Source organism: Pocillopora verrucosa, chromosome 12 (genome assembly GCF_036669915.1).
Source record: "Pocillopora verrucosa isolate sample1 chromosome 12, ASM3666991v2, whole genome shotgun sequence".
In the NCBI taxonomy this organism is placed as follows: Eukaryota; Metazoa; Cnidaria; class Anthozoa; order Scleractinia; family Pocilloporidae; genus Pocillopora; species Pocillopora verrucosa.
In genome coordinates this window covers 15026295-15048786 of record NC_089323.1, presented here as the reverse complement: position 1 = coordinate 15048786, position 22492 = coordinate 15026295, and the positions used below count along the sequence as shown (strand labels likewise).

The 22492-nt window shown below is 39.3% G+C and overlaps 7 protein-coding genes across 8 annotated transcripts; 3 read left to right on the top strand and 4 right to left on the bottom strand.

Moving 5' to 3' along the window:
• Nucleotides 1-13: 13 nt before the first annotated feature.
• On the bottom strand, nucleotides 14-698 carry LOC131785562 (histone H1-delta-like). Its single transcript, XM_059102473.2, has one exon. It carries the CDS (start codon nucleotides 672-674, stop codon nucleotides 117-119), a length of 558 nt encoding a protein of 185 aa, XP_058958456.2. The 5' UTR covers nucleotides 675-698; the 3' UTR covers nucleotides 14-116.
• Nucleotides 699-2266: 1568 nt separating this feature from the next.
• On the bottom strand, nucleotides 2267-2689 carry LOC131778445 (histone H3). The gene has a single exon (XM_066158945.1). The coding sequence runs from the start codon at nucleotides 2687-2689 to the stop codon at nucleotides 2279-2281; it is 411 nt and encodes a 136-aa protein (XP_066015042.1). The 3' UTR covers nucleotides 2267-2278.
• A 504-nt stretch (nucleotides 2690-3193) lies between these two features.
• On the top strand, nucleotides 3194-9722 carry LOC131778566 (uncharacterized). The gene is made up of 3 exons (XM_059094992.2): nucleotides 3194-3506; nucleotides 4803-4817; nucleotides 9348-9722. Exons 1-3 carry the CDS (start codon nucleotides 3200-3202, stop codon nucleotides 9668-9670), a joined length of 645 nt encoding a protein of 214 aa, XP_058950975.1. The 5' UTR covers nucleotides 3194-3199; the 3' UTR covers nucleotides 9671-9722.
• On the top strand, nucleotides 5425-6019 carry LOC131778548 (histone H2B, gonadal-like). Its single transcript, XM_059094974.2, has one exon. It carries the CDS (start codon nucleotides 5436-5438, stop codon nucleotides 5805-5807), a length of 372 nt encoding a protein of 123 aa, XP_058950957.1. The 5' UTR covers nucleotides 5425-5435; the 3' UTR covers nucleotides 5808-6019.
• LOC131785559 (histone H1-delta-like) lies at nucleotides 7057-7629 on the bottom strand. The gene has a single exon (XM_059102472.2). The coding sequence runs from the start codon at nucleotides 7627-7629 to the stop codon at nucleotides 7057-7059; it is 573 nt and encodes a 190-aa protein (XP_058958455.2).
• On the bottom strand, nucleotides 8218-8860 carry LOC131778556 (histone H3). Its single transcript, XM_059094982.2, has one exon. The coding sequence runs from the start codon at nucleotides 8857-8859 to the stop codon at nucleotides 8449-8451; it is 411 nt and encodes a 136-aa protein (XP_058950965.1). The 5' UTR covers nucleotide 8860; the 3' UTR covers nucleotides 8218-8448.
• A 1687-nt stretch (nucleotides 9723-11409) lies between the features above and the next one.
• On the top strand, nucleotides 11410-22230 carry LOC131778633 (histone-binding protein N1/N2). 2 transcript variants are annotated; one of them, XM_066159652.1, is made up of 15 exons: nucleotides 11410-11503; nucleotides 11609-11707; nucleotides 12299-12379; nucleotides 12813-12850; nucleotides 13060-13113; nucleotides 14488-14574; nucleotides 15294-15739; nucleotides 15911-15978; nucleotides 17350-17423; nucleotides 17571-17661; nucleotides 18638-18872; nucleotides 19222-19263; nucleotides 19388-19450; nucleotides 19923-19967; nucleotides 21993-22230. In XM_066159652.1, exons 1-15 carry the CDS (start codon nucleotides 11436-11438, stop codon nucleotides 22152-22154), a joined length of 1653 nt encoding a protein of 550 aa, XP_066015749.1. In that variant the 5' UTR covers nucleotides 11410-11435; the 3' UTR covers nucleotides 22155-22230. The 2 variants fall into 2 exon arrangements, with proteins under 2 accessions (XP_066015749.1, XP_058951033.2); XM_059095050.2 differs by having other exon boundaries at nucleotides 15908-15978.
• Nucleotides 22231-22492: the final 262 nt, after the last annotated feature.

The following is a 22492-nucleotide window of genomic DNA, read 5'->3' as shown; positions in this document are numbered from 1 at the left end:
AGTACCGAGAAAACTTGATTATCGTAACGGTGTTACACTCAGTTGGTCATAGCTTTTTCTTTAATGTGGTGGCTCCTAAAGGAGCCGTTTGATTGAATGAAGAGTTGATATCTTCCTTATTTCTTGGCCGCCTTCTTCGGAGATTTCTTCGCTGCTTTCTTGGCGGGCTTTTTAGCTGCAGGCTTCTTCGCTGCGGGTTTTTTGGCCGCAGGCTTCTTAACTGCTGGCTTTTTGGCGGCGGGTTTCTTCGCTGCTGGCTTCTTAGCGGCGGGTTTCTTTGCAGCCTTCTTGGCCGCTGGTTTCTTTACCGTCTTCTTGGCGGCGGGCTTCTTTGGTTTGACGGCAGGCTTCTTCTTTGCAGCTGGCTTCTTCTTCGGCTTCTTCTCCTTCTTTTCCACCTTGGCCACCCTGAAGGAACCAGAAGCACCAACTCCCTTGGTGTGGACAAGCTTGCCGCTAGTAACACCCCTCTTCAAAGCCATCTTCAAGTGCGAGCCGACCTCACCAACCTTGTAGTTAGCCTTGATGTACTTCTCGATAGCTTGGCGGGAAGAGCCGCTTCGCTCTTTCAACGCTAAGATAGCAGCTTTTATCATGTCGGCATAAGGTGGATGCTCAGCTGGCTTTTTGGGCGCAGCTGGCTTCTTTTTAGCGGGGGACTTTGCCTCAGACATACTGTTTGCTGTAGAACTTTCGGAACTAGGAGTAACAATGATTGCTTAGAGCGCGCTAGGCAATGTTATTGTTCGTGTACGGACCACCGAGGAAACAGGGTTGTTGCAAAATGGCGGCGTCCAAACTGTGTTAGTTTGTTTGACATTTTGGTTCACAACGAGCTAATTCAATAACATCAGATATTTTCTGGTCAAATAGAGCATAGCTAAGTTATCTCAAAAAATGTAGGTGTGAAGTAAAGTTTGATTTACTAAAATTAAGAAGGTAACTTCACGGGCAAGAGTCTAGAAAGCATGGAGATTTAAACGAGAACTTTGAATGAATGATGAAAGAAGTTTTGTTTGAGTCACCTTTCATTAGTAAATTAAATGTCATATGAAAGACGAAGTCCTAAACCATGCAATTGTTAAAAAAAAATGAACATTTTGATGCATATTCGAAGGCAGAGCGGCCTCTAAACTCAAACAAGAAGAACAAAACTACAACATCCGCCATTTGTGATATGTGACTCACCTGGACGAGTGGTACAATGTTAAATGTCCCGACTGAAGAAAATTACTCGAAACTAGGTCTTACTTTTGTAGGTAACTTTTTAAAAATTAACAGCGATTGAGCAAGTTTCTGTGCATAGTTTTTTTGGATTTGCCTCGTTACGGATCAGCCAAACCAGTTTTTGCATGAATTGGTCGCGCGCTCTCGATCATAGGGCAAGATCGGAGTCAACTTTGAGAGTATTCTTAAAATATGATTACAATGGATTATTCACAAAGAAAAAAACATCAAAACCAGTTGGCGATGTAATATTCTTACTTAACCTGCAGTAGGTTTTTTATACGTGAGATATGTGAAGTTCAGAAGTAAGAGCAGTAATGGACAAGATGTAAACAGTTTATTCAATTGTCGATCGATTGAGAGTTTATGACGCAAAGAAATACGAAGGCACGGGCTTATTGTCTAACTAACTTCAAGTTTTTATAAATCATAAAATTACGTTAGGAACGTAGCCTAAATTTTTATAGCATTTGGAGCAATGGGCTTTTCGTTGCATATTCAAAGGCATGGCAGTCTCGAAATTTGAACACGAAGAACAAAACAACAGCGTCCGCCATTTCATAGTTGACCTCGATAAGACCTGTGCTAAATTTCTCTAGTAAGAAAATGCAGTTTATATTGTAAACTTATATTTTATGAGACATCTGAGTTAAGTTTTTAATTAAGAAACCGATTGGAAAAATGGCGAAACGTTTCAGTTAGCCCCGATGATTTGCATAATACTAGCGCCAAAATCAAAGGGCGAAGTGAAGACTTAAACACGTTACGAGGAGTGATAAAAAGTTAGTACGCTTTGGTTATATAGGGAGTGAAATAAACCGTTGTTTTCATATACTGTGCAAGGTGTTAAATCAGAAAATGTCTATAAATGAACTTGCCGCAAAAGACGCGCTCTTAGTAAACGTGTTAATATATTTTGAGTTGCTAATGATATTTACTCCGGAGGAGTGAAAAGACCGTTGTGGTTATTAAAGGCTCATAAAATTGGTCATTGCTTTTATTCATGTGGTGGCTCCTAAAGGAGCCGTTTTTTATTTGAAGCGAAGTGCACTTATGCTCGTTCTCCGCGGATTCGGCGGGCCAACTGAATGTCCTTTGGCATAATGGTGACACGCTTGGCGTGGATGGCGCACAAGTTGGTGTCTTCAAACAGACCAACAAGGTAAGCCTCGCTAGCTTCTTGAAGAGCCATCACAGCCGAGCTCTGGAAACGCAGATCTGTCTTGAAATCTTGAGCGATTTCTCGCACAAGACGCTGGAAGGGCAGCTTGCGGATCAAGAGCTCGGTGGATTTCTGGTAACGACGGATCTCACGAAGAGCGACTGTACCCGGTCTGTAACGATGAGGCTTCTTGACTCCTCCGGTGGCAGGAGCGCTCTTACGAGCTGCCTTTGTGGCGAGCTGTTTGCGTGGAGCTTTTCCACCAGTTGATTTTCGTGCAGTTTGTTTCGTACGTGCCATCCTGTTCAACGACTCTGAATTAGTGAATGCAGGAAGTTGAGTATAGAAAATGATTTATACCTGGCGGGCTTACTTGTGATTGGCTCAAAATGAAGCGATTTGATTGGTTAGATACGAAAGCTGCGAATAGTTTCACGGATCTGCGATGTTATTTTGATCCGAAGTAACAAGGAAGGTCGTCTAGGCATAAGCTAAATGTAATCCTCATGTTAAATTTAATAGGTAACATAACTAAAGAGTAAAACCAATTCTCAGCGAATGTTGCTAGTAACTTGTGGATGAAAGAGAGTTGTTTCCATCGGAAACATATGCGCGCGGGAATACCGTGTGATTTATGTTAATACATGTTAATATAACATTAATATTAAAGTAAAATTATACTTAGATATTTGACTCAACCAATAGTAACCCTTATTCCCATACTGTTTTCTGAGAGGTCTTATGTTTCCGTATAAAAGCTAATAACGTTCGCTCAATTGCCATAACTCAAACACACGAGTAGGAATCAGCATGTCTGGTCGCGGTAAAGGAGGTAAAGGTCTCGGGAAAGGTGGCGCCAAGCGTCACCGAAAGATCCTTCGTGATAACATCCAAGGAATCACCAAGCCAGCCATCCGTCGTCTTGCTCGCCGTGGCGGTGTCAAGCGAATCTCCGGTCTCATCTACGAGGAGACCCGTGGTGTTCTTAAAGTTTTTCTTGAGAACGTGATTCGTGATGCTGTGACATACACGGAGCACGCCAAGAGAAAGACTGTGACAGCCATGGATGTGGTGTACGCTCTGAAGAGACAAGGCCGCACTCTGTACGGATTTGGCGGTTAGACAGACCGTCCTGACACAATACAAACGGCTCCTTTAGGAGCCACCAAATACAAAGAAAGTCATGATCAATATACATGAATGCCTTTTCAAGGTGTCTTACAAACGCTTACATCTCCCTCATATATTTGCTAAACAAAATGATTACACCATCCTCGCGCGTCACGATATGGGGCAGTAGCTTGGAAAAAGAACATTGCACTCAACTTCACAATACCCGCCCACCTGTGAACGTTACTAAAATCAGTTGCTCCCGAAGTCGAATAATAATTAAAGGTGAGGCCAGTTAAACTAGTGCTCACGCAGTCCCGCACTCCCGTAGTTGATTAAAAATTAAAGGAAAGGTCGGTTAAACTAGTGCTCACGCAGTCTCGCGCTCCCGCAGTCAAATAAAAATGAAAGGAGAGGTCAGTTAAACTAGTGCTCCAAAGTATATATATTTGTCGGTTTGCTAGCCAGCGAAATCGAAATGCTCAGTGATTTAATTTTGAATTACGCTTGAAGAAGGAGGAATAAAAATATGACTTTTTATTTCAATTTGAATTTCTGTTGGGTTTAATGAAGAACGAAGAATATACATTTGAATATGTCGGTTCAAATTCAGAACGAAGATTATATATTTGAATATGTCAGCTCTTTTCGAACTGCTCAGAAACAAGGTCTGCGTGTTTGCGCACACCATTTGGTCACGCTAAAGAACGAGGTCTACACGTATGTAAGCGCAATTGTTTTTTTTCGCGCTACCCACTGCGTTACTCTAAGAAAGAGGAATACACCACAGAATTTGCAATTTTTGAGGTGGTTGTAGGTCGTTTTAGGTGGTTTTAGGTGGTTTTAGGTCGTTCCATGTTTTAGTACTTACCTCAACGATAAACGATTTTGGCGCGCAACTCACGCACATTTGCGTCAAGTAAAAGTTTCTACGGCGTTGTTTCTATGATCTTGGTGCGTGTAAGCTCTGTACGGATTTTGCGGTTTTGGAGCGACAGTTAAACGCCTTTGCGTCGAGTAACGTATCGAAGGTCGTTATTTCTACGATTTTGGTGTGCGGAAACTTAATAAATTTATTTGGTCGTTGATCGACATTCGCATCCAAAGATTCTTTATCACTTCATAACATAAAATTGGAAACTGGGGTGGAGGGGTTCTGAGATGATGTTTTCATAGTTCTTATTCACCTCATCGTATCCAGCTAGTCAAGACTTTTTTATTATGTGGTGGCTCCTAAAGGAGCCGTTTTTGATGGGTTAAGGCTGATTTATGCCTTGGGTTTCTTCTCGGTCTTCTTGGGCAGAAGTACAGCTTGGATGTTAGGAAGAACACCTCCCTGTGCGATTGTGACACCGGCAAGAAGTTTGTTCAACTCCTCGTCATTGCGGACAGCAAGCTGAAGGTGACGGGGAATGATTCTTGTCTTCTTGTTGTCACGAGCAGCGTTGCCCGCCAACTCAAGGATCTCAGCACTCAGATATTCGAGCACAGCAGCCAAGTACACTGGAGCACCGGCGCCAACTCGCTCAGCGTAATTGCCTTTGCGGAGAAGACGGTGAATTCGACCAACTGGGAATTGAAGCCCTGCTCGAGATGAGCGGCTCTTAGACTTAGTGCCCTTTGCTTTTCCTTTACCGCGACCAGACATGTTTGTCGTGTAATGCGTTGACTGTTATCAAACAGAATAGCTATTGTACCAGCAACCTCGGTTACTTATAGTTCGTTAAATATGCAAGATAGATCGAAAGTCACCAATCACATGAATCTTCAGTAGTATGATAGACTAACAAGCAAACTGACCCACGGGGTTAGTATCGTAATAAACCAATCATTGATCGAGAATTTTGATCCGTATGGTAATAGATCCTCTCACGATTCTGATATAAATACAAGACGCGTTGCACTGCACATCTATTCATCTTTGTGATTTAACAAGATGCCAGCCAAAGTTGCAGGAAAGAAAGGCGAGAAGAAAGCCGGAAAGGCTAAAGCCATTGCTGATGGAAAGAAGAAGAGGAGAGGAAAGAGAAGGGAAAGCTATGCTATCTACATCTACAAGGTGTTGAAGCAAGTTCACCCCGACACAGGTATCTCCAGCAAAGCCATGGGCATCATGAACTCGTTTGTTAACGACATCTTCGAGCGCATCGCCACCGAAGCTTCCCGCCTTGCCCACTACAACAAGAAGTCGACCATCAGCTCTCGCGAGATCCAGACCGCTATCAGGCTGCTTCTGCCAGGTGAACTGGCAAAACATGCCGTCAGTGAAGGAACCAAAGCTGTGACCAAATACACCAGCAGCAAGTAAACTCACTTTGTGGGTTTCCCGCCAAAACAAACGGCTCCTTTAGGAGCCACCAAATGTTATGAAAGTCAGTCATTAACGTAATACGAGCTTAAATGAAAATGTTTCTCTTAATATCAACTATGACGGTTTGGATTTGGTTAGAGTTTTCCTTGTGTATAAGGTCTGTTTTTAAACTGACCGCGCAAACTGTTTCTTGACCAGGCGAAACAAAATGTAACAAATTAAATGAAAGAGCGCAGCAAACATGAGTCATTGATAGGACGGGTAGGGAAGCGAAGAGTATTGTTCATGATTTCCTTTACAAAGTGTTACATAAGAATTATAACTTTGAAGAACTAGAATTTTTTTCTATAAGTTATCACCAGTAAGTTCTCGATCACCTGCATCGTGATCGATCTACAATAGATCTCCGGATTTTGAAGCTTTTCTTAGCGGCCAACGCACTCCACGCGGCGGGTTCTTTGACGGAAATATATGTTAGTGGTTATTGGATGAGCTGCGAGACACAGACGGCCCGAAAAGCAATCGAGTAGTAGAGTCAGGCATTCACTTAAGCCCATTCTTTCATTCTCACTCAGTACACCTCAACTTTCAAAACATGAAAGATCGAGAGCTAGCCTGCGAAGCTAATGGTCTTGTGTGTGCTTAAAGCGTTAGTGATTAGTCCCAAACCCGCTTGTTTTTATGCTTCAAAGCGGAGCACAAATGCCGCAAGCTACATGTGATACTCGTCAAAGTTGAAGTTTCAAGAAAACAGAAAACTTTGAAAGCTTTAAGGAAAGACTGACGACTTTGCTTAGCCTGGAGATATTCCCCAGAGATCGATAGTCGCTCAGAGCGATAAAAAAGAGGCAGTTTCGTGAAAAAAACCTCCCTGCTTTGCCTGAGGGAACGCGATGCGTGACGAAGTTAACATCGCTATGTACCTAGTGTATCTGTCATGGACTGTCTGTAGGAAAATTGTCACAAATAAACAAGGACAGATTCAGGCACCCATTCTATATCGATGCGTAACATTACTACGCACTTATGCATCCCTATAGCAGCGATATCCTCATAAAACTTAATTTATCTGACGGTAAAGCGACCTTTATCGGCTAAAACTTTTAGTTAGAGCCACCACCAAATTTATCGAAAAGTTAAACTCGATTATCGAAGAGGGATTTAAAACTCAGTTGGTCATAACTTTTTCTTGAATGTGGTGGCTCCTAAAGGAGCCGTTTGATTAAATGAGGAGTTGATATCCTCCTTATTTCTTGGCCGCCTTCTTCGGAGATTTCTTCGGAGATTTCTTCGGAGCTTTCTTGGCGGGCTTTTTAGCTGCAGGCTTCTTCGCTGCTGGTTTTTTGGCCGCAGATTTCTTTGCGGCTGGTTTTTTAGCTGCGGGTTTCTTCGCTGCTGGCTTTTTGGCGGCGGGTTTCTTTGCTGCCTTCTTCGCCGCTGGTTTCTTCGCCGCTGCCTTTTTGGCGGCGGGCTTCTTTGGTTTGGCAGCAGGCTTCTTCTTTGCAGCTGGCTTCTTCTTCGGCTTCTTCTCCTTCTTTTCCTCCTTGGCCACTTTGAAAGAACCAGAAGCACCAACTCCCTTGGTGTGAACAAGCTTGCCACTAGTAACACCCCTCTTCAAAGCCATCTTCAAGTGCGAGCCAACCTCACCAACCTTGTAGTTAGCCTTGATGTACTTCTCGATGGCTTGTCGGGAAGAACCGTTTCGCTCTTTCAACGCTAAGATAGCAGCTTTGATCATTTCAGAATAAGGTGGATGCTCAGCTGGCTTTTTGGGCGCAGCTGGCTTCTTTTTAACTGAGGACTTTTCTTCGGACATGTCGTGTGCTGTAGATCCTTCGCAACAGAGACTAGTGATGATTTCATGGAGCGCGCAAGGTGATGTTATTCGTCGTAAACGAACCGCCGAGGAAACAGGGTTGTTACAAAATGGCGTCGTTCAAACTGTGCTAGTTTGCTTGACATTTTGATGGTTAACAAGCTCATTCAATAACTTCAAGTCCTCGCTAATAAAAAATATTTTAGCTTTGTTATAAGTTAAGCCTTTGTGTAAAAAATGAGCAAATTCTAAGACAGACCGGCATCTAAATTTCAACAACGACCAAAACCTGTTTTAATATACAAACAGGATTGAAGAAACAACGTTCGCCACTTAATGCACAACCTCGATAGGAAGTGTGCTTAATTTGGTAAATAAGGTAAAAGTGTCTTTTATTGTGAATTGATGACTCATGAAAAATATGTCATGTTTTTGAACTTAAAGAAGCCCATGAGAGTGACGACGAAACTTACCAGGGAGCGCTGATGATTTACATTATATTAGCGCCAAAAAAATTACTTGTCTCAGAGATAGATACATGAAAATGAGAAATGGTAAAAAAATAGAATGTGTAGCTTATCTTGGAGATAAAAATTAAATATTTTCCTATGAACGGCTTTAGGTTGGACAACTATGATTTCTGTGCGGTTAGGACTTGCCACTCAGAGAGTAGGACAATTTCAGATGGTATAATTTCTCATTTCATATTTTCAGCTTAAGGCTGTTAAGTTGGTTGTTGAGGGACTCATAGTTTGGTCATTGCTTTTATTCATGTGGTGGCTCCTAAAGGAGCCGTTTGTAATTCGAAGTGAAGTTCACTTATGCTCTCTCTCCGCGGATTCGGCGGGCCAACTGAATGTCCTTGGGCATAATAGTGACACGCTTGGCGTGGATGGCGCACAAGTTGGTGTCTTCAAACAGACCAACAAGGTAAGCCTCGCTAGCTTCTTGAAGAGCCATCACAGCAGAGCTTTGGAAACGCAGATCTGTCTTGAAATCTTGAGCGATTTCTCGCACAAGGCGCTGGAAGGGCAGCTTGCGGATCAAGAGCTCGGTGGATTTCTGGTAACGACGGATCTCACGAAGAGCGACTGTACCAGGTCTGTAACGATGAGGCTTCTTGACTCCACCGGTGGCAGGAGCGCTCTTACGAGCTGCCTTTGTGGCGAGCTGTTTTCGGGGAGCTTTTCCACCGGTTGATTTTCGTGCAGTTTGTTTCGTACGTGCCATCCTGTTCAACGACTCAGAATAACTGATGATGGGGAATTGTACATTGAAATTGACTTATACCTGGCGGGCTTACTTGTGATTGGCTCAAAATGAAGAGATTTGATTGGTTAGGTACGAAAGCTGTGAATAATTTCACAGATCTGCAATCTTATTTTGATCCGAAGTAACATGGAAGGTCGTTTTGGTATAACCTAAGTATTATCCTCGCTTTAAATTTAACATAAAGCATAATTAGAGAGAAAAACCAATTTTTAGCGTAGTTCACAAGTGACTTTTGGATGGAGCAGACTTGTTTGCCATTGAAACATACGCGTGCGGGATTACCGTGTGATTTATGTTAATACGTGTTAATATAACAGAAAAATTATGCTCAGATATTTGACTCAACCAATAGCAACCCTTATTCCCATTCTGTTTTCTGAGAGGTCCTATCTTTCTGTATAAAACCTAATAACGTTCGTTCAATTGCCATAACTTAAACACACGAGTGATAATCAATATGTCTGGTCGCGGTAAAGGAGGTAAAGGTCTCGGAAAAGGAGGCGCCAAGCGTCACCGAAAAATCCTTCGTGATAACATCCAAGGTATCACCAAGCCAGCCATCCGTCGTCTTGCTCGCCGTGGCGGTGTCAAGCGAATCTCTGGCTTGATCTACGAGGAGACCCGTGGTGTTCTCAAAGTTTTTCTCGAGAACGTGATCCGTGATGCCGTGACATACACGGAGCACGCCAAGAGAAAGACTGTGACAGCCATGGATGTGGTGTACGCTCTGAAGAGACAAGGCCGCACTCTGTACGGATTTGGCGGTTAGACAGACCATCCTGATACAAAACAAACGGCTCCTTTAGGAGCCACCAAATACAAAGAAAGTCATGATCAATAAACGTGTTAACATTTATGATGTATGTTTAGGTCACATGTGTATCTCGCTTATTAAGAATCTGGAAAAAAAATTCAATAGTCTTTTCCTTAAAAAAAAATACCCTATAGATTTTCATGCGTATCTAGCTTTAGCTGGAGCTATAGATCAATTCTCATTAAAGTCCGTTCCTTTTTTCAAATACTCGCGGGTCGTAGGAGTTCATATGACAATCAAGAAGAAGAAATTAGCCCTCAAACAAGCCCCCCCCCTCCCCATCATTGCGTTCTTTGTAAAAAATCGCTAAGAGAGTTGGCGGTTTTTAAACTTTTTACTATTCTTTTCCCCCCCTTTAGAGTGAAAATCTTATTGAATCAGTCCATCTGTAAGGTCTCCAAAATTTTTCATTGTATATTCATTAATACTGAAAATGGCGCGATTTTTGTGCCCGTTAGTGGTTGAGGCGCGGGAGCCGAAATCATCGGAGGCAATGAAGTTACCGACCACGATTTTCCTTTTCGTTTATTTACATGCAAAATTTCCGTGATCTTTTGAGCGTGCCTTTGAATGAATCCTTTATTAACTTAATTCCTCCCTCATCCTAATTCAAGGGCTCTTACAGAAAAGTATCGAGGTGATATCTTAGTCGATGTTGTTTTCGGCTAGAAATTCTTAAATAGGTCAGCGACTTGTCTCGTTGGTCAAGACTTTTGTATCATGTGGTGGCTCCTAAAGGAGCCGTTTTATAGAGGGTGAAGCTGATCTAAGCCTTAGGTTTCCAGTCGCGGTCTTCTTGGGCAGAAGTACAGCTTGGATGTTAGGAAGAACACCTCCCTGTGCGATTGTGACACCGGCAAGAAGTTTGTTCAACTCCTCGTCATTACGGACAGCCAGCTGAAGGTGACGGGGAATGATTCTTGTCTTCTTGTTGTCACGAGCAGCGTTGCCCGCCAACTCAAGGATCTCAGCACTCAGATATTCGAGCACAGCAGCCAAGTACACTGGAGCACCGGCGCCAACTCGCACAGCGATTTTTACTAAAACCGAATTCTTTCCTCTATCTTTAATAAAGTCTTTAAAATTGTAGCTCTGAAAACTTGTTAAATGACTTTAAACTGTCAATGACTTTTTTTCGTCTCATCAGTTTTCTTTTTAATATGTATTGATATTGTAAAAAGAGCTGGGAGGTAGTCTTAAGACTAATGCGCAGCACCGGTGTGCGTGATGATACGTACTGTACTGTATGGGACAAATGCAAAGAAAAAAAATAGATTTAAAATTTTAAAAAGCTTTTCCTCAAAAACTTGTCCAAAATAGGCCAAAATGCGTTAGGGAATGTTTCACAAATTTCTTAAATTTTCCAGTCGGGATACCTCCTGACTCTGATAATATTTGGCCTGGGTTGTTTTGGCCGGAGGATAGTTACTTTTCGCGGGATTCGTTTTTTTCTCTTCTTCCACGCTGTTGGCACTGTTCTGTCTTCACTCAAAACGCTTTTTAGCTGCGAACTAGAGCCAAATTTCGGCGTTAAATCAACTGACAGACATTAATAAAGGGGACAAGTTTATAAAATATCTGTGGTGCTGCATCGGTGGTGATATAAAAAAAATTAATCTTAGATCATTTGACATACATAGACTGGTTCCAAATAGATTCCCCCGTGGGTCACATGCCTCTGACGTCACATCGCGGGAATATGTAGCGCGAAATCTTCTGCATGGTACGATCAAACGTTACAATCATGGCAACATCCTCGGAGAGCGCTGCTTCAGAATCTTCCTTCAGGTAATGGTGGTAACTTGGATTCGAAGTGATTCTTTCCAATTTAGTTAACCTTGTCTTCAGTAAATACTCTTTCCTAAATCTCGGTTTTCTTATGATGTTTTCCAGCGATGAAGTCTCAAAGTTGATGGGCAAAGGACGCCGTCACCTTGTTTGCAACGAAGTCGTCCAGGCTGTCAAATGCTTTGAGGAAGCAACTCAGAAGTTGTATGTCTTCAATTTTTGTATTTAGGCTGTTATGTCCTCTTAAATTGAAGTGAAGCAATAGTGAAAACTTATTTTAAATGTTGGCCGTCGGTTTTGGGATGACATTATTGAATACACACTTCAAAGCCTGTCTATTTCAGTTTTCAAATGCAAGATTAACTTGGTTTCGACAAACGATGGAATTAAGACTCTGATCTTTTGATATCAGTCTGGATCAGCACTTGCTTAGCGGATGCTTTTAGACTTGTTTTCTTAGAACAAGGCCTTGAATCGTAAAAACTTTGCTATTCTGCACGTGGATCAGAGTTGTCCATTGTACATTTAAACTTTTACACAAGTACAAACAAAAAATTGTACAACTTCCATCCTGCTCATAGTAAGAGTTTTCAATTGCATGGACGGATGTGGCTAAACTTGACATGTGAGAAGCTTTTCGTGGGAGTATTACAACAATTTTTTTTAGCTTCTGTTGAAAACTTCCAATCTTGTGAATAATTTTTGGTAAATTTAGATTCCTAAAGGTGAAATATTTGCCATTATTATCAAAGCTACTTCATTTACTCAGTTTTTACCGCCTTTTACTTAAAATAGAGATGGAAAATATGGCACAGGAGCTGATGAATGTGGTGAAGCATATCTCTTCTTTGGAAAGGCCTTATTAGAACTGGCAAGGTAAATGTTATGATGATCATTGATGTCCCCTTCCTCCCTCCTCTCTAGAAAGACCTCTCCCCTGACGGACAGTTTCACACTACACAGTCACTTACAAAGTTTTCCTCATGAAAAAAGATTCTGGAAATTCTGGTGGTGGAAATTCTGGTGTAGCTGTAAATGCAATTGGTGTAGCTGTAAATGCAATTGGTGTAGCTGTAAATGCAATGCATATAATGCACACTTTTGGTGTGTTCCAGTTTTAAATTCCAGAATGAATGGCAGTTCTGGAAAGTTAGTCTAATTTTATGTTGGAGACTTTTCAGATGAAAATGTTATAAACAAATTAGGAATTTTGCTAGTTTTCACAACTTCCCCTCTTTTAATGCAATATTTTGGAAAATAAATTTGGAGAACGGTAGCATTCACAAACTTTAATGGATTACTTTTGCAGAGCAGAAAATGGTGTCCTTGGAAATGCACTTAAAGATGGTATGTTCAGTTGAGTCAGTTTAGTCTTTGGTGAAATTTTAAATCCAACGTATGTTCAATTGAGTCAGTTCAGTCTTCGGTGAAATTTTAAATCCAACATACTTTATGCATATAAAAGTAATGTAATATTTCTAACCACACTCAAATGCCATTAAAATATCTCACTTGAAACCTGCATATTTTTATGATAACTTTATATTGCTTTCTAGCTGAGCCAAAAAGTGAAGAAAGCAGTGATGAGGATGAGGAGAAGATGGGGGCAGGTGAACTAACTTTCCTTTTACAGTTGAAACTGTATTTAAACCATTTACACCCTAACATCAGTATGCATATTCTCCATACTGTTCTCAATACATTTCCTAAGGTGCTGGCAGGGAGAATTTGTTTAACAATCTAGAGCGTCTGTCATTGGTGATCATTTCCTTTTTCTTGTGATCTTAGTGTGATTTTGGGGGTGATATTGTAAGGAGAAATTAGATGCTGGTCACTCTCAGGGGTTAAAGGGTTAAGTGGTCACCTGTGGGGAATTTTGAGGTGACCGCCTAATACATGTGGGCTGCTAAATAGAGGTTCCACAGGCTAGAAAATGATTAAAAAAAAAAAAAAAACCTAAGAAATGATGAAAAAAACAAATGTTTTCTCACAACTAACCAATAATTGAACAAAAACTAGCTTTAAAATACTACTAACATTGATTTTGGGAGTTTAACATGGATTAAATTTTACCTGAGAGATTATTGTTAATGTCATCTAAGTGGTTGTGCTTTAAGTGACCATTTGATGGCAACTGTACAACCTCTTAACCCTTTACACCTTATCATCATTATGAAATTTCTCATTACTGTTCTTTATACATTTCCTAAGGTGCTTATAAGGAGAATTTGTTTAACAATCAGGAGCTTATTTAGTTGGTGATCATTTCCTTTATTTTCATGACTTAAATATGTAATTCAAGGGTGATTTTGTTAGGAGAAATTAAATACCAGCCACTCTTAGGGGTTAAAGTGCTAATAGAGACAACAATTACATTTTACATTAATGCTTAAAGAGGAAAAATTTCAGGACTTTGAAATCTGACTGTTTGAGATAGGGTGACCCCTTAATATGGTACTGCTTAATATAGATTCCACTATAATAAGGTTGTAGTACTTAAAAGAGCATTGCAAACTCACATGTACATTTTTGTGGGCTGCCAGAATTGGATTAGGAGATCTGTAACCCTGGAGAACAGTTTTGTTCAAATTCATCTTTCCACTCATAATGCTCAATTTCCTTGAAGAGGTCCAATTTTTATTTTACTTTACTGGGACTTTTGATTGGCATTGAGAGGCCTGGGTTCAAGACCTGGCCAGGTTACAGTGTTGTGTTCTTTGGCTGATTGCTTAACCCTCACAGTGCCTCTCTCTCTCCACCCAGGAGTATAAATGTGTACTGGGGGGAAGGGTGAGAGGGAGGTAACCTGTAATGAACAAGCATCCCTTTAAGGGGGGAGGAGAGGGGGAAGGGGGCTAGCAATATTTTTAGTTGCTTTATGCTACAGAAAATAAGCCAGGGAGATCTTTGGCAGTATGGGCCACTTTATGTAAGTGGAGACTTTAACTTTATAACAGTTTTTCTCTTTTTTTTATGCTTTTCAGTTGGACCCAAGATCAGTGAGATGAGTCCTAGTGCTAAAGACAAGATTCGGGAGGATGTACAAGATGCCATGGCTGAGAAAAAAGATGGCAAGTGGCAGAAATTTTTCATGAGTTTCACATGTTTAAAGCATGATTTCATTTTAATCAGAAGACTGGTAAGCTTTTATTAATTGCAGTAGAAGAAGAGAGTCCACAAGTGAATGATTTGGGTTAACCCTTTAACTCCCATGAGTGACCAAGACAGAATTTCTCCCCACAACATGATACAATATCAAGCAGACGAGTGATGAGAGTAATGAAATATATCACCTAGGGGAATTATTAGTTGATCCATTACCAGATTCTCTTAACTAACATCATTAGAATTGTATCTCAGACAGTAAGGAGACTGAGACCTTGGGAGTGAAAAAATAGTGAATGAAAATACAACTCCCACAAGTCTCAAGGATTAGCTATGCTCCAGTGTGTCTCGCAAACCACATACCCAGAAAGAAGAAAAATTATTAACCAAGGATTTGGTCTAACACTAAATTTACAGAACAGTCTAACATTCAAAGTTATGATGTATTTGTATATTCACTTTTATTAACCATTTAACACCCAGAAGTGATTAACATGTAACTTCTCCCTAGAGTGTGCATATGTTATCTAGCAAACAGGTGGTGAGAATACTCAAACTTATCAGGTACAAAATGTTATCTTGATTGAACACCAAATTCTTGTAACCAATTGACAAGGAAATGTGTAGCAGCTAAAGGAGAGAATTTACTATCAGATCTTAAAGGGTTTATGTTTGTGATTTTTAGGTGATGTCAAAGAGAAAGATAATGAACAGGACGAGACTGCAGCAGAAGAAACTAAAACAGAAAAGGAAATGAAATCAGAGGAAGAACCTAAAGAAAAAGCAGTGGAAGAGAAGGAAGCTGATAAAGATGGTGATAAAGGAACAGACAAGGATGAGAAGGGGGAGGAAAAAGGAGCAACAGAAGAAAAGAAGAGTGAAGGAGCTGAGAAAGATGCAGAAGAAGGCAAAAAGGGGAATGAAGAAGCAAAGGAGGATGAAGGAGGTAGGAAGAAGGAGGGAGCAGAAGAAGGTGAGGAGAACACTGAAGAAGGCAAGAAGGCTGAGGAAGATGATGAAGCGGGAGATGAAGATGATGATGAGGATGACGATGAAGATATGGAAGGTGTGGAGGAGGGAACTGAAGGAGAAGGAAAAGCAGATGGTGATCAGGAAGGGGAGGATCAAGAGGTGTGAGATGGTGTATTTGATTTAAGTTGTTTTAAATATCTATTTTTCCTGACAGTGGTGTCGGAATATTTTTTATTGATAGCTGATAAGGGAGAAGTTACTTGTTCTTTACCTCAAGGAGTTACAGGCTCAAATGACTTAGGGAACTGCTTTTTTTTTTTCAATAAGGAGGAAGTGGATGTCCCAACTATGCAGTTAGCTTGGGAGTTCTTGGAATTAGCTCGTATTGTTTTTGTGAGGTTTGTATCTCAACTTTTATATATTAACAACTGCATCACTTAGTGGAGGTTGGGTGCCTGAGACGTCCAGGAGCTTCCACTATTGGCAGCCAGCTCTTAGATAGAGAATGTCTCCCATGGTTGGCAAATCCTGGCAACTCAGCCATGAGCCCCCATGCAGGAAAGGGAAAAAGGCACCCATCACACTGAAAAAACAGTGGAAAGAGGGAGGGAAGGGGTGGGGAAAACTGCCTGGATGATGAGCTGTTACTCCAAACAATGCTGCAAATACACACTTAAAGCACATGCAAGAATGCCTCCAATGAAGAGCACATGGAATTCAGACGCATGCACATATGCAAAAAACTAGAGAACGTTGAATGCTCTTTGTTGTTAACTCTCTTAAATTGCATTTAAAAAAAAGAATGCAGTGTATGTAATTCAATGTCAAATCAGCAATTCTCCCCATCTCTTTGCCATACAATTCCTTGAAACTGGGTTGGGAGAATTTGGTGTTATATCAAGTGTAATCCTATAAGTTTTTTTGTTCTTAACATTTTACCAGTTTGTTGAATGGATAATGTTTTAAAAATTGAAGGGAAGCCACATGTAACCAACTTTTTATTATTAATAAGCTTTACACCCTAACATGAGTATATATATTCTTCATACTCTTCATAACACATTTCCTTTTTTACTAACAAGGAGAATTCATTCAACAATCCAAGCTTTTTAGGTTTGCGATCATTTCCTATATTCACATGACCTTAATAAATGATTCAGCAGCATTACTGTTGGGAGATATTAGAAGCAGGTCAATTTTGGGGGTTAACAGGATTTCAGGTTGTATTTGACTTTTAAATTGTGATGTTTTAGTGGTAAACAAAATTGATAAGGAGTAAACTGGCAGTAATATGGAGCTTCTCTTGGTTTTTATGATTCAAACAAAGGTAATTAACAAAAGTGCGACTAATACTTGCTAATAAGTTTAAGAAATTTATACACAAGTCAAACTATTTCTAATTCAAGTATTTAACCTGTGTACAATAACAAAAAGTCTCCAAAAAAGTCATTTCGGCCATCAGTAACACATTTTGTTTAAAATATTTATTACTGAACAGCTTGCTAACCCTTCAACACCCAGAAGTGATTAACATGTAACTTCTCCCTAATATTTCCATACACTATCTAACAAATGGGTTATGAGAAAACTCAAACTTATCAGGTAGAAGTTGTTATCTTTATCTAACACCAGATTCTTGTTACTATAATTTACAGGTAAATGTGTAGCAGCTAGAGGGGAGAATTAACAATCAGATCTTGGGAGATTAAGGGTTAATGACAGTTTTTAAATATTAATTTCCCAGTAATTATAGTCTTGTTCACTTTAAGACAAGAAAACAAAGAAGCTCAGTTGAATTTGGCTGAAGTTCACCTTAAACTTGGTGAGATCAAACTAGAACAAGGTAAGGGCTATTTCTGTCATGCTTGGGTTTACAAATGGTCATTTCCTTAAATATTTTCATTGTAAAAACCTTGTGATGGTTTGCTTGCAAATGGTCTTGTTAAAGTGCTTTTTAAATGAGCAAGTCTCTGCTTTTTTTTTTTCCAAGAACAATTTGTTAACGCTGTAGAGGAATTCCAGTCTTGTCTTGATCTTCAAACAAAACATTTAGAAGCTGATGACAGACTCATTGCAGAAACGTATCCTTTGATTTTCCAGAATTCCTTAAATGTGCAGTTTACTTTAGTGTAATACCCAATACCCCCCCCTCTGCTGCGCTTTCATTCAAGCACCTGATTTATTTGTTTATTTATTTATTAGTGATATTTATGCAGGCTGGCCCAGTTCAGCGTCAAGTTGAATGGGGGCATGCATGGGACGTACCAAGTAAAACAAAATGTATTTAGAAATATAAAATACAAAAGGAGCCCACAATGCAAATTACAATTTACACATAAGATATACAAATCTCAAATGCCTGGACTTCTTGTTTGAATGGAGTCTTTTGCATTTGTTATTGAAATAATCAATACATGTACCCTTTCACTTCATCTGATTTCAAATTAATAAATAATATACTGTTAAACACATTCTGATGTTAGCTTATCCTTTGTATTGACAGCCATTGTCAACTCCAGTATGCATATTCTCTATACTGTTCTCTATACATTTCCTTAGGTGCTGATAGGGAGAATTTGTTTAACAATCAAGAGCTTCTTTAGCTGGTGATCATTCCCTTTATTCTCATGATCTTAGTGTGTGATTCAGCAGTGATATTGTAAAGAAGAAATTAGAGGTTAACATCTTTAGTTTCTTATACCACTGATTAACCTACGATCATGATCCTCTTGCCTCTCCACCAAAGTAAAGTTAAGCTGACTGGGATGTGCGTCTGGAATAATAACTACATGAATAACATAATCAAAAGATTCTTCTGTTTATTCCATCTGTATTATGCTTTTCAGGCTGCAACAGGTAAAATGTTTTGTCTGTAGTACCTCTTATTATTGTTTAAAATCACTAGGTGTTCTTGAAAAAACAAAAGGCGAAAGGATTGCTGTACCAGTTTGAAAATTTCTTTCACCTGTCATGATTAAAGTAAGGATGATGCATAACTGTGTCTTACGTAGTTGAGAAATCGTGTTGAAGAGTTTATTCCTTTAACTGATCTCAAAGATCTTACAGCATGGGACTAGCTTACAGTTTACAACCAAATTACTCTAAGGCACATGAATTCTTTAGCAAAGCGTTAGAATGTATAAAACTCAAAACATCCAAGCTAGAGGCTCGTGTGGCAGAGTGGGAGTCAAAGAGCAAAGGAAAAGGAAAGGCATCAGATAAAGATCCTTGTGTTGTAGATAGAAAAGAGCTTGAGGAGCTACAGAACTTGTATCCTGAGATCAAAGCAAGAGTAAGTCATTCAGGGGGTCAGTTTAAATATTTCACTCCCATGATCTTATTACTAATTCTCCTTACTGTCTTCCATACTATTCTTATGATTTCAGTTGGGAGAATTTGGTATTGAATCCTCAACTGTCTTTATTCTCATCACTTGTCTGCTTGGCATTGTATAGATATTTATTTGTAAGGAGAAATTTAAAGAGTTTCTTGAGTTTGTGATCATTTTGCTTATTCTCATGACCTTAATGGGGTGATACTGTTGGAAGATATTAGATATGTATCACTCCTAGAGGTTTTAAAATAACCCACATGTACTTGCAGTGAAATGTGGTGATTATTTATCTGTTGTCTTTTTAAAGGTGGATGATGCTCAAGAAATGATGAATTCAGCTCCAAAAGAGGTAATTTATTGTGTTATGCTGTGGCCATGTAAAAAAGCTGTAATTTTTAACTCTTTGAATTTTGTTCCAAAATTGATTAATGCATTTATGTACTGTTTTGTGTTGCTTTGTGTCTATAATTAAGCCTGATTCAGAGACAACAGAGGGCTTTGGAACAAGTGATACAAAAGATGTTCCTGCAACCACGGTGAGGAAGAAATAAAATAACAAGATTTGCTCATCTCAAATTTTTCCTTTTATAGCCTAGAATTTTTTTTCAACTTTCACATTTTCTTTTTCTGAGAAAAATTTGTGTTCTGTCAGGATTTAACTAAGTTATCATTACTAAGCTAAAACCAAGCAATGATTCTTCTAGTACGTGTGGAAACCATCTCTAGAGCTCTCACTCTCTCTCTATAAAACACTTTCTGTTCTGTTTGGATCCAAGTAACAGCATTTCATTCTATTTGTTTACCAAATTTTTAAGATTGGGTATTATTTAGAATGCAAATTCTGTCTAAACCTACCTTACTTTCTGAGTTACAATAATGTAATAAGTTGTTAAAACGTTGTTTCCTTTCACTCATGTTAGTGTATTAAATTAGAAAGTTGGATTGCATGCAAAAACTTTACTCTCACTGAACTGCTCCTTTTCCAATTGTGGTTTTTAATTTCTATAGATACCAATTAAACAAACTGCTACTCTCATACAAGTTCGCAGAAAGGTAAGCTCCTTAAAATTACATATTGACACAACTCTTAAGATATCATAAGTGAGAGACAAGGTTGCCTGTGTGGGCCATGCTGATGTGCCATTCAGGCCAAGATGTGCAAACCAAGTTCCCCATTTCAGAGCAACTTTTTTTTTTTTAATCCTTTACATCCTAACATCAGTATACATATTCTTCATACATTTCCCAAGGTGCTGACAAGGAGACTTTGTTTAACAGTCCAGGGCTTCTTTAGTTGGTGGACATTTTCTTTATTCTCATGACCCTAAGGTGTGATTCAGGAATGGTAGTGAAGGGAGAAATTGGATTCTGGTCACTCCTAGGGTTAATGGGGCACCCAGTCCTTCAAGTGTCCTTGAGAGGAGGCTAAGTACCATTTATTTCTCTGGCCAAGATGTGCAAGCAGAGTTCCCCTTTTCATTGCTTCTCCCCTTTTGATGGGACACTAGTCCTTCACAGGTACCTAGTGGGGATTTTATCTACTCTCCCTGATAGTTTGCCAGGTACCATTTATTTTTGCGGGGACAGGAACTTAGTAAAAGTTGTCCCATGCGAAGGAAAGAATTTATTTACTCTCAATTCATCCTTCATGCTTGAACACTATTATTTATATTCTCCATACTGTTCTCTATACATTTTCTTTGATACTGACAAGGAGAATTTGTTAGACAATCAGGAGCTTCTTAAATTGGTCATCACTTTATTTCTTCTCGTAATGGTTACATTGGATTCAGGGCTGTTACTGTAAGGAGAAATTGGAAGCCAATCACTCAAAGGGGTTAAAGGATTAAGGCTTAAAACCAGGATGGAGATATTTTTTAAATTTTGTACACAATTGTTTTGCCTGTGATTTTGTCAACAGTCCCTGATAGTTTGCTGAGACAATTTATTTCTGTGGGAACAGAAGCTATGCAGGGTTGACTTGTGCCAAGGAAAACAACTTATTTGTCCTCAATTAAGGCTTAGAACCAAGACAAAGAGTTTTTTTGGAATTCCTTACAGTGAAGTGAACTAAGTAAACCAAATTCAATCCCAAGATGCTATTAGTAATTCTTCTTACTGTCTACTTGGCTTATACTATTTTGCAAAACAAAACAAACAAAACCAGGCAAGATATGACAAAACTAAATGAATAATAGATATTTTTTGTAATAAGGTAATTAACAAGGATCGTTATTCATTTTGCAAAGTAGTAATTTAAGAAGAGTTTCTATTTTGTGTAATTGACTACTAGTGCACTTCACAAATTAGTATCTCACCTAAAATTACTATTTTATGAAATATATTTTAATACTGTTTAAGAAATAAAAGGAGGTCAAAATCTTTGGTGATATACTAATTTGTAATGTTTGAATGTGTTTTTTGTGAAATGAAGCAACACCACAGGTTGAAAATGGTTGATTTTGAAAATAGTAACTCTTCTGGAATAGCTACTTTGGGAAATGAGAAAAAAAATCCTTCTTATGAATTGATGATTACTCCAAATCCTTGTGAAAGTTATCTTTACCTATCTGCATCATACCATTATGCTATCAACATTGCTGATCCTAGCAGTATGCAGGATGTGTGTTATATGAACTTTGTAATAGACCACGCTCGCCCATGGAGTCTCTGTGGCTCAGTGGTAAAGCGTTGGATTGCAGAATCTGAAGGTCTGCGGTTTGATTCCTCATGGGGACTCAGAACTTTTTCTTTGTCCCCTACTCATGAAATGATGGAAAACATCTTTCTTTATTATTCCTTTAGTTTCATTATATCTTGCCTGGTTTTGTTTCATGTCATTTTGTTTCGCAAAATAGAATAAGCCTGTCTGCTCTACAATTCTCAAGACATTGGTTTTAAGAATTGGGTATTGAGTCCACCAAGTAATCCCCTGAATGATGTTTTTCTTTATTCTCATCACTTGCCTGCTCAGTATTTTATTGATATTGTGAGGAGAAATTCTCTCTTGGTTGATCATAGGAGTTAAAGTTTGTGTTATGTTTCAACTATTCATTCTTGTGTGCTTGAATCTCCTAGAGGAAGCCAGAGGAAGAGAGTAGTAGTTCTGGTGCCCAGGACACAGAGTTACCAGTGAAGAAAGCTCGGCAAGAAGAAGAGCCGCCAAAACCTGTACCTACAGTTACAGAAAATGGACATGATCCTAGTGGAAATGGAACAGCTTCCTCTGAACAAAAGTGAAATGTAATTATACTTGTGTAAATAAACCAGTTTGTTCGCTGTAATAAGATTAATAAACTTCACAATTATAATTGGACTTGGTTTCAGATGTTTTTGCTCCACCCAGCCATGTGACTACATTTGCCACTACTGAAAGATGAAAGCATGCATATTCCCTGGTTCTAAGTAATCAAGACTCTTTTACAAAAGTAAGGACAGTGAATCAATTTAGTCTCAAATGATTTCCATCCTTATTTTGAGAGAAACAGAAGGAAAAGATACAAACTGGTGGGAACTTGCATGTTTCAACAGATTAAATACTGCCATTTTGAAAACACAACCCGAGGTTTGCCTTTCAC

What these genes read in the sequence shown, in the direction of transcription:
- LOC131785562 (XM_059102473.2), bottom strand. Translation starts at nt 674, where the DNA reads ATGTCTGAGGCAAAGTCCCCCGCTAAAAAGAAGCCAGCTGCGCCCAAA.
- LOC131778445 (XM_066158945.1), bottom strand. Translation starts at nt 2,689, where the DNA reads ATGGCACGTACGAAACAAACTGCACGAAAATCAACTGGTGGAAAAGCT.
- LOC131778566 (XM_059094992.2), top strand. Translation starts at nt 3,200, where the DNA reads ATGTCTGGTCGCGGTAAAGGAGGTAAAGGTCTCGGGAAAGGTGGCGCC.
- LOC131778548 (XM_059094974.2), top strand. Translation starts at nt 5,436, where the DNA reads ATGCCAGCCAAAGTTGCAGGAAAGAAAGGCGAGAAGAAAGCCGGAAAG.
- LOC131785559 (XM_059102472.2), bottom strand. Translation starts at nt 7,629, where the DNA reads ATGTCCGAAGAAAAGTCCTCAGTTAAAAAGAAGCCAGCTGCGCCCAAA.
- LOC131778556 (XM_059094982.2), bottom strand. Translation starts at nt 8,859, where the DNA reads ATGGCACGTACGAAACAAACTGCACGAAAATCAACCGGTGGAAAAGCT.
- LOC131778633 (XM_059095050.2), top strand. Translation starts at nt 11,436, where the DNA reads ATGGTACGATCAAACGTTACAATCATGGCAACATCCTCGGAGAGCGCT. An exon ending in TGAGATCAAACTAGAACAAG is followed by an intron (nt 17,424 to 17,570) that starts GTAAGGGCTATT and finishes TTTTTTTCCAAG; the next exon opens with AACAATTTGTTAACGCTGTA. An exon ending in TGAATTCAGCTCCAAAAGAG is followed by an intron (nt 19,264 to 19,387) that starts GTAATTTATTGT and finishes TCTATAATTAAG; the next exon opens with CCTGATTCAGAGACAACAGA.